The 7,905-nt window shown below is 45.4% G+C and overlaps 1 protein-coding gene and 1 long non-coding RNA gene across 4 annotated transcripts; one reads left to right on the top strand and one right to left on the bottom strand.

Annotated features, from left to right (window-relative positions):
• Positions 1-35: 35 nt before the first annotated feature.
• LOC105417453 (arf-GAP with Rho-GAP domain, ANK repeat and PH domain-containing protein 1) lies at positions 36-7,117 on the bottom strand. Of its 3 annotated transcripts, XM_011611199.2 has the most exons (26): positions 6,851-7,117; positions 6,405-6,484; positions 6,175-6,221; positions 5,239-5,646; positions 5,057-5,149; positions 4,769-4,898; positions 4,593-4,691; positions 4,405-4,509; positions 4,186-4,246; positions 3,984-4,104; positions 3,642-3,906; positions 3,347-3,546; positions 3,172-3,257; positions 2,904-3,086; positions 2,760-2,828; positions 2,417-2,516; positions 2,286-2,342; positions 2,084-2,207; positions 1,880-1,979; positions 1,590-1,788; positions 1,437-1,482; positions 1,146-1,363; positions 859-1,068; positions 593-698; positions 330-471; positions 36-246 (listed from the first exon to the last, which is right to left on the bottom strand). In XM_011611199.2, the coding sequence occupies exons 2-26, from the start codon at positions 6,482-6,484 to the stop codon at positions 190-192; spliced, it is 3,306 nt and encodes a 1,101-aa protein (XP_011609501.2). In that variant the 5' UTR covers positions 6,851-7,117; the 3' UTR covers positions 36-189. The 3 variants fall into 3 exon arrangements, with proteins under 3 accessions (XP_011609501.2, XP_029703988.1, XP_011609502.2); XM_029848128.1 differs by lacking the exon at positions 6,851-7,117 and having other exon boundaries at positions 36-243; positions 6,405-6,535; XM_011611200.2 differs by lacking the exon at positions 6,851-7,117 and having other exon boundaries at positions 5,239-5,649; positions 6,177-6,221; positions 6,405-6,522.
• On the top strand, positions 5,531-6,467 carry LOC115252609 (uncharacterized). The gene is made up of 3 exons (XR_003890937.1): positions 5,531-5,651; positions 6,203-6,277; positions 6,354-6,467. It is a non-coding gene; the product is annotated as an uncharacterized lncRNA (long non-coding RNA).
• Positions 7,118-7,905: the final 788 nt, after the last annotated feature.

Here is a 7,905-nt window from a genome sequence, read left to right as displayed (position 1 = left end):
GCTAGAAAAACATAATGTAAATGACACGGTGCTGCTTATGGTTTATGCTCATTTTATATTCAGAACTATAAGAACTTCAGTTTCTGTGGAACTGTGAATATTAATACAATAGTTATGATTAAATATCCTTGCAGACACAAACTACACAACTTGAAGTCTGTAGTGCAGCCGCCTCTGTCCTCTTCTTCCTCAGAAGGCAGTGATCTGTTCTTCGGGCTCAACCGTCACATCTCCTTTAGGCATCTGCTGTAACATATTTAAGGTTACTTGTTTCTGTGGCATCATATCAGCTTGGGCGTCGCGACATTCACGTGACTGATGGTATTTACCAAGAACAGGAGTGTGTGATGGATGATGAACTCTCTGGTGAGTTTGAGCAGATCCTGGCTCATCGACTGAAACAGAGTCGGGACCAGAACCACAGCCAGGTTATGAGCGGACATCTTGTTCTCCTGAGAGAACATTTGGACTCTGAGGAGGAAACATCACAACTTACAATCAGCAACACTTCTTAACTGGTTTTAACTGTAACATTATCTTTGTATCCACACAGGATAAAAAAAAAAAATTGGCTCCGCCTTCTGGCCCTTACAAGTAGAAGTGTCCAAACAAGGCATTTAATGTTGCTCTGCTGTCACCAGGAAGTTGTTGTATCAGCCGGTGGTATGCTGAAAACCTCTTTTGTTCATCTGAAATCACTGAAAAAGGATTTACAGATTTACGGCGCCACTGAGACATTCCACAGCTAGATGTTATCATGATGGTAAACAGATATCACGTTAGTGCTGCTGCTCAAAGCAGAGCTGCAGGACTGATTATCGGCACGTGTTTGAGCGTATCGGCTGTATTTGTGCTCGCCTGCTGCGTGCAGCCACTGCTGTCGCTCCGTGTCAGGGATCAAACTCTCCTGCTGGCGGATGTAAAGTTTAAGAGCAGAGGCGGCGTCCAGAACTCCTTGTTCATCGTGCTCCAGAGGGGCCGACATCGGGGATACCGTCAGAATCTTCACCAGTTCGTGCACTTTGGTGACGAGGCCGCAGCGCCGGTACACGCCCTCGATCTTCAGACCTGACATACAGAGTTGGAAAGGTCAATGGCACCGGATGGTTTCGTGGTTGTTTGGTGTAGACAGACACAGTCGGTACCGTAGTTTGTGACGTGCGAGATGCAGCGTTCGATGGCCTGTGGGGCCGAACCCCCTGAAATCACATCGATTGCTGGGTACAGAGACTGACGAGCTGGGGACCTGTGGCTGGTCGGCGGGGGACATGATGACGCTGCGTTCTGATTGGCCAATGCCTTCTTGAGGCGCTTGAACCAGGACTTGCAACTGCGCTGCTCCTCGAAACGGAAGGAAACACACCTGATGGGATAAATGTGATGTCATCAACACCGTTGAGCGGCTCAGCCAATCACACATCAGTTCTGTCCCACACCTGTCTGCAGTCACCAGGGTGATCGTGTTTTTTGAAGGTTCCATTTCTGGAAAAAAAAGAACAAGCCTATTTTTGTCTCTAGGATTGGAAACTTATATTAATACCATTGGTTCATCGCTTCTTGTGGGGCAAATATAAACAAAAGAACATTACGGTGGGACGTGATCTTGCTCAGGTCCATCATCATCCGTTCTGGGCCACTGACGAGGGGGTGAACACTGACTCCGTCCTCCCATAGCAACAACCAGGCATCCGTCTGATGTGAGGCTCCTCCCACTTCAAACACACACACTTTGCTAACAGCAGAAGCCCCGCCCACCTCAGCATAAGACACACCACTGGGGAGGATCACCTGTGTTTTAAAATATTAAAAATAACTAGGTTAGGCGCTAAACAAATAGCTCAGTGCTGAAATAGTCCTTGATGTAGACAGAGGTGTTTACCTTCAGTATATACACCAGGTGACTCTGCATCGCCTCCTGGTGGTCAGCCGTACAGATTATCTGATCACTTAGTGTCACCAATTCAAACTCGTGACCTGGTCTGAAGCCGCGACATGGCACAGTTAGTATTAATACTAGAACAAGTAGAATTAATGTTATTGGTTGTGGTTTTGGCACCATTTATAGAAATATGACAGAGGTTACCCTTCGTTGAGGAAAACGGATAGAACTTCTCGCAAGTCGAGGACATCACACACAGCTGAGTTGTTTTCTAAGGAGAAGAGAAAGCGATCTTCTTCCAGCTTGCCATGAAGCTCCTCCTCTTCATCTTGATGTAAAGACAAGAAATGATTAATGAAATCTGAAATAATTATGCAGAACAGTGTTACGTGGTGAGTTACCTTACCTAAGAAGGTGACGTCAGACCTCCTATTGGCTAATTGTGGCTGGTAGGGTGGGACTTCTGCATAAACACACGAACCATGAGTAACATACAGGTGAGATTAATGGCCAACCGGTCGAACACCTGCCCGTTACCTGTGAACTCATTTAATCTGAGCAGCTCAGTTTGCAGAGCCTGACCCGATTTTTCTGCCAACGTGATGGCGGAGGGGTGTTGAGGGTCAGTGGGACACACCTGTACACAGGTAATTATGCTCATACAGTCATTTAGCTGCTACAACACATAATATTATAGGACTTTTTTTTTTTTTTTTTTTTTTTTTTTACAGCAGCCATCTTGCAGGTAATAAATAAATTTAATATAATAATAGTTATATAATAATATATAGTTATATAATAAAAATATATAATAGTTGCAGAAGTTTCCATGACAACAGTGGTGACACTGTATTGAGTTTAAATGATAGATAAAACACACCTTGGCTCCTGAGCAAATTAGAGACATTGTTTCTTCTATGTTGTCTCCACAAACCACCACATGGAGCCTCTAAAACACACATCATCATCATCACCATCACCATCCTCATCACCATCACCATCACCATCATCATGACTGGCGAACCTGATCCATCAAAGACTGGGAGTAGGCCAGTGCATGAACACGCCTGTAGCACCCCCTGCTATATTTCTTCTGGATGAACTTTGACCTCTCCTCATCAGATGAGTCTGCCTGCAGCTTCTCCACTGTTGGCACAGCTGGCGCCCACACCTGATTCGCCAGCCGGTTACCATAGGTAACAAACAGCTGAAAGGGAAAGATTAAGAAAGTTAATTACAGATGTGTCACAAGTTTACCTGCTTGAGTTCTGCGAGTGGGCACGTCCCCTCACCTGAATGAGTGGTTCAGTCCAGACCTTGTTGTCCATCTTCAGACTGCGTACCTTTGACAGCTTGGCTCCCAGAGCTCGATGTTGACCTGGAAACATTCAGTGTTAGAGGGTGATCCGAGTCCTACTTCAAAACCATTAATGGTGTGGACAAACTGCTAGTGGAACTGTCCAATACCAGCACAGTTTTGACAGATGACCAGCAGCAGGTTGACGGACGCCCACTCAGGATTAGCCGAGCCGCAGTCACCACACAGTTTGTTGTCAGGGTTTTCCCACAGACGTGTGACCACCTGGCCGCTAGACAGCGCACTACTAATGGTTGAGGACAGGTTGTCCAACCAGTTGGACAGATCCTTTGATGAATCAACCGATATGCTGCAGAAAGAAGGAGCAAAAGGGAGGGAGGGCATTTTAATAGGGAGACAAATCAGTATTCACACAAATGAGCAGTCACATGTTAAAGAAGGTACTTGAAGGTCTTGAATGGAGTGATGAGGGTGAAGGAGTGTTTCCCTATTGATTTCACTGTGGCCACATTCAGGGGGACAGAGAAAGAGGCGACGCCCAGCTGGAAGCCCTCTTTGTTGGGATAAATCCAGAGATCATGACCCCACATGGCGGCATAGGCACGGCTTCGCGTGTCCTTCATCATAATTTGTCCATGGAGCTCCGGTGGGGGGGGACTCGGCTGCCCTCGAGACACCAGTAGGGATGTGACCCAACCATCGTAAACCTCTGATGGATAAAAAGGTCATGAGGAAGAACCAGCAGACAGTACAGTATGTATCTCCCCTCCTTCTCCTTTACCTTACCTTCACTATGAGCCATAAAATCATAGCGTTTCTTCTTGAAGTAAATCGAAAACCTGCGTTTGTCCTGTTTCTTCAGATTGGTAATACTGGAGACGTGGAACAAGAGTTCACTGAAGTGGTCCTGGCCAACAGAAGACAGACACACATCAGTGGAATGCCAGAGAGGCTGGAAGATATCTAAACCGGCAATCAAACCACTCACTGTTCTCTTTTTCCACAGAGACATCAGCTGTCCCTCCAGCCTTGTCCACAACACGTTGTATCTGTTGAAAAAGACAAATGTTGTTGCTCTACCTCTACAGGCCCCCTTGCCCCTCAATCTGTTCATTCATTCGTTGGGTTTATTCTTATTTGGTAATCTTCTGGGGAATCTAGCTCCTATAGTATCAATGATTTATGCCACCACATGGACAGTTCCTACCTAAAGCCCTTCCAGATGTCCAGCCAACTGGATTGAACTACAGCACCCCGTGGACTTGAATTCCCACTGCCCCCCTTCTTCCGGGACACACGAATAGAGGCCATTCTGCAGGAAAAATAACACAAATGCCTCACCATGCCGAAGGGCCATCCAGTAACACACATCTGAACTTATTTGTTTGTACATACCTCGGAATCTTCCGTTTTGCAGACTTTGCTGACCTGGCAGGGGGAGGCGGTGGAGCAGGCCTCAATGGGACCATGCGACCTGGACTATTTGAAGAGATGCTTCCAAATAGAAAAATTGATTAAGTATTAGGCAAAAATGCAGTAGCAGCATTATTTAAATCACAGTGAGCACTTACTTGGTACTTGCTTCCAAGTAAGAAGGAGGCTCCCCTTCCATGGTCCCATCAGGGTTAATTCTGGTATCGTCCTCTTCATTGGATGAGTCTATGTCAGGTTCCTCTTGACTCGCCCATGATGCCAATGTAGCTGCGTGAGGATACACACAAATGAAAAATACCACAGTTAATCTCTAAATCACTATTATCGAGCTGCGATATCATTTTCTTTTCAAGTCAAAGATGCAAGCTAAACCTAGCGTTCAAAAAGTTCCTAAACATGACCTGTACAAAACTCGGGTTCAATACCTTCATCTTTTGAGTCAGTTGGGTCATCTTGTGGAGGCACTACCACACCTGAATCCTGGTTTAACGTCACTAGCTGGGAAAATGCTCCAACATCTGAAAAAGAAAATTTGGTTCCAATCATTAAGTTGCAGAACCTTTGGCTAATAATTAAGCTGTTTGGCTTCTGATTAGTTGATTTGTACCTTTGTGATTGCTTCCAGCTGTTTGTGACGCCGATGGGGTGGTTTGGGTTACAGTGGAGCTAACGGTAGGGTCAGTAACATTGCTAATGAAGCCTGTAAAACTGGGTAAATTAGCCAGCGAACTAACAATTTTCTCTAGGCTAACAGAGCTTGCGTTAGCATCAGGCACAGTTGTTGCGGTGGAAACAGATTGTGGTGTTGGGGCAGCTGAGTTAGCCATGCTGTTCATTAATGGTGGAGCTGTGGGGGGCGGAAGGGTGGAAGAAGTAGGTGCAGAACCACCGATGGAGGAGGCAAATCCAGCCAATGAGGGGATGTTGTTGGCGATGATGTCAGTGATGCCAGCCAGAGTGGGGAAGACAGCGCCATGGTCCGAACCAGCAGGAGCCGGGGGAGGGGCTTCTTCACCTTCGGTAGGGACAGATACAATACGCCGATAATAAGGACATCAGGTTAACCCTGTGTTATTTTATTAAACTGGGCAAAAGACTATACGTAACCATAGAAAGGTTGTTGTTGTAGTATTATGGAAAGTCCCATTGCAATTACAGAAACAAGTTAAACCAGCTGCCTCTGTATATTCGGCTGACGTTCTTGTCACCATTAGACAAACAGGTTGGAGTCTTTTCTTTCCAACAAGTTTGACTGACGAGGTTAAACAAGATCGTTTGTGCTAACCACGTCTGCAAATTTTGCAAAGATGTACATTAGACGGGAGAAAAGCAACCAAAGACTTAAATGTAAAAGTACCTGAAGCTGAAGCCTATTGGTGGAATCACAGTATCAATAACATGCAATAAAGCACGCTTCCCTTGTGAGAACACTTTATCACATCAGCATTCTATCAGACAGCATGTTTGTCTGGGATATTCTTTAGGTCAGGGAGAGTCCCCACAAGGATAGAGGGATATGTGTGTGTGTGTGTGTGTGATGTACCTTTTTTTGACTGAGTTCCATTTGAAAGCTTGTCTCCAGGCTGATCCCTGTAATGCAAACATTGCAAGTTAGAAATAATAACTGGATGGATTTAAAAGAACAGGTAACTCCAGCATGTTTATGCCTGAAATATCTACCTTGTCTTTTAATAGTAGATTTTTTATGATTGAACTGTCCAGATCAACTCAGTCAAAGTGTTGTTGGAGGCAGAGGAGCCCCGCTGAACTCACCCATCCTGAGAGGACAGGGCGTCCCTGACGTAACGAGATCGCGGCTTGGGGACAGGAACCGGGGCAGGCGGAGAAGCCATCTAGAGGAGAGGGAACGCCGCCGTCGCTATCAGTCAGGACACCTAAACGGACTAAAGTGCAGATCGACTGAAAGTCAGGAAACACCTTTAGAAATGCTCTGAATCTGAGGTCTTTAGCGAGATCACGAGTCTTTAGTTACATTTACACTCAACAATAATGTAGATGTTACAAAGGTAGTCTGGGGAACGCTAAAGCATTTTCTTTGATTTTGCTTTGGTTTACTCTAGAATTACATGATTGTATGGGTGGATATTTAAACTGACACTTTAATGTGACACCTGACACCTTAATCCTAATCCTAAACAGAAAGCAGGAAAGTTTTCAAGGATATTTAAGTTTTACAAATAGAAAACATGATCTCTTACCTTCTGGAGAAATTCTGAGTGCCGACAGAAACACGGTGGACACCTTCTCACCTGTCTCTCTGCTTACGTGTAGTAATGTTTACCTGTTCCTGCACCAGTAAGTCTGTTCTAGCTCACATGTCAACGTCTTCACAACCACCAACACTCATAAAGCAGTCCCTGTTTCCCACCTGGTACCTCATAAAGGTGGAGCACTGCGATAAAACCTCAAACCGAGCCGGTTTCACGCGTGTCCTGTTAACCTGAACCAATCAGATGCCAGGACACTCTTCAGGTGTCTCAGCTGCAGGAGGTTTTTACAGTGAATGAGAGTGGAACGTCACTGGAGGAACCTGTTTCAGGAATGAAACTGGGTGTGATTGTGTGTGTGTGATCTTTGACCAGTGTGTTATCACATGCGCAGGCAAGTGGCAGACACCAGGGGAGGGAAAACCCTGAAACATGACATCACATTATTGCTTACGTTAAGAGTTTAATGACTTAGAGTGTCGTGGGCTGTTACCACAGCTATAAACAAATAAATTATGGACATTGCTAGTTGATAACAGGAATAACGATACTTTGACCCCCAGGGCATTTAATCCTCAGTATAGGGAATATAGCAACATCTACAGGTCAACACGGGTATGACATGTTATTTGACCTGATGCCTAGAGGTCAGGGGTAAACCCGGCGGAGGCAGTCTGGGTTTGATTGAAGCTCAGGCCTTTTTTTAATGTGGAATTTGCAGGGGGAGCTCTCCAGGAGCTCTTTTCTTCTCCCACTGCTGCTGGGATTGACGCCACACAAGACAAATCAGGGGAAAAGAACCAACGTTCCTGTGTGTTATTGTGCAACATTTTTATTACATCTTAGGTCTGAAATGGTCACAGTTGTGGCTCCAGTAACTTCAGCTTAACTTCAGTTTTGCGTAAAAAAACAGATCAAAGCAGGCCAGAATGCCGCTGCTGCCCTCTGCTGGTGCCAAATGGCTTTTACACAAAAAGGTCAGATTTTAGCTGACGCTGCGAGAAAAACACATTTCATCAGAACCTGGCAAGTATTGGTAGGTGAGT

This window comes from Takifugu rubripes, chromosome 15, assembly GCF_901000725.2.
Source record: "Takifugu rubripes chromosome 15, fTakRub1.2, whole genome shotgun sequence".
NCBI lineage: Eukaryota > Metazoa > Chordata > Actinopteri > Tetraodontiformes > Tetraodontidae > Takifugu > Takifugu rubripes.
The sequence above is the reverse complement of the archived record's forward strand: the minus strand, read 5'-3'. Positions and strand labels throughout refer to the sequence as shown.

What these genes read in the sequence shown, in the direction of transcription:
- LOC105417453 (XM_011611199.2), bottom strand. Translation starts at nt 6,484, where the DNA reads ATGGCTTCTCCGCCTGCCCCGGTTCCTGTCCCCAAGCCGCGATCTCGT. An exon ending in CTCTGTGGAAAAAGAGAACA is followed by an intron (nt 4,105 to 4,185) that starts GTGAGTGGTTTG and finishes TCTGTTGGCCAG; the next exon opens with GACCACTTCAGTGAACTCTT. An exon ending in TTGTTTGGACACTTCTACTT is followed by an intron (nt 472 to 592) that starts GTAAGGGCCAGA and finishes TTTCCTCCTCAG; the next exon opens with AGTCCAAATGTTCTCTCAGG.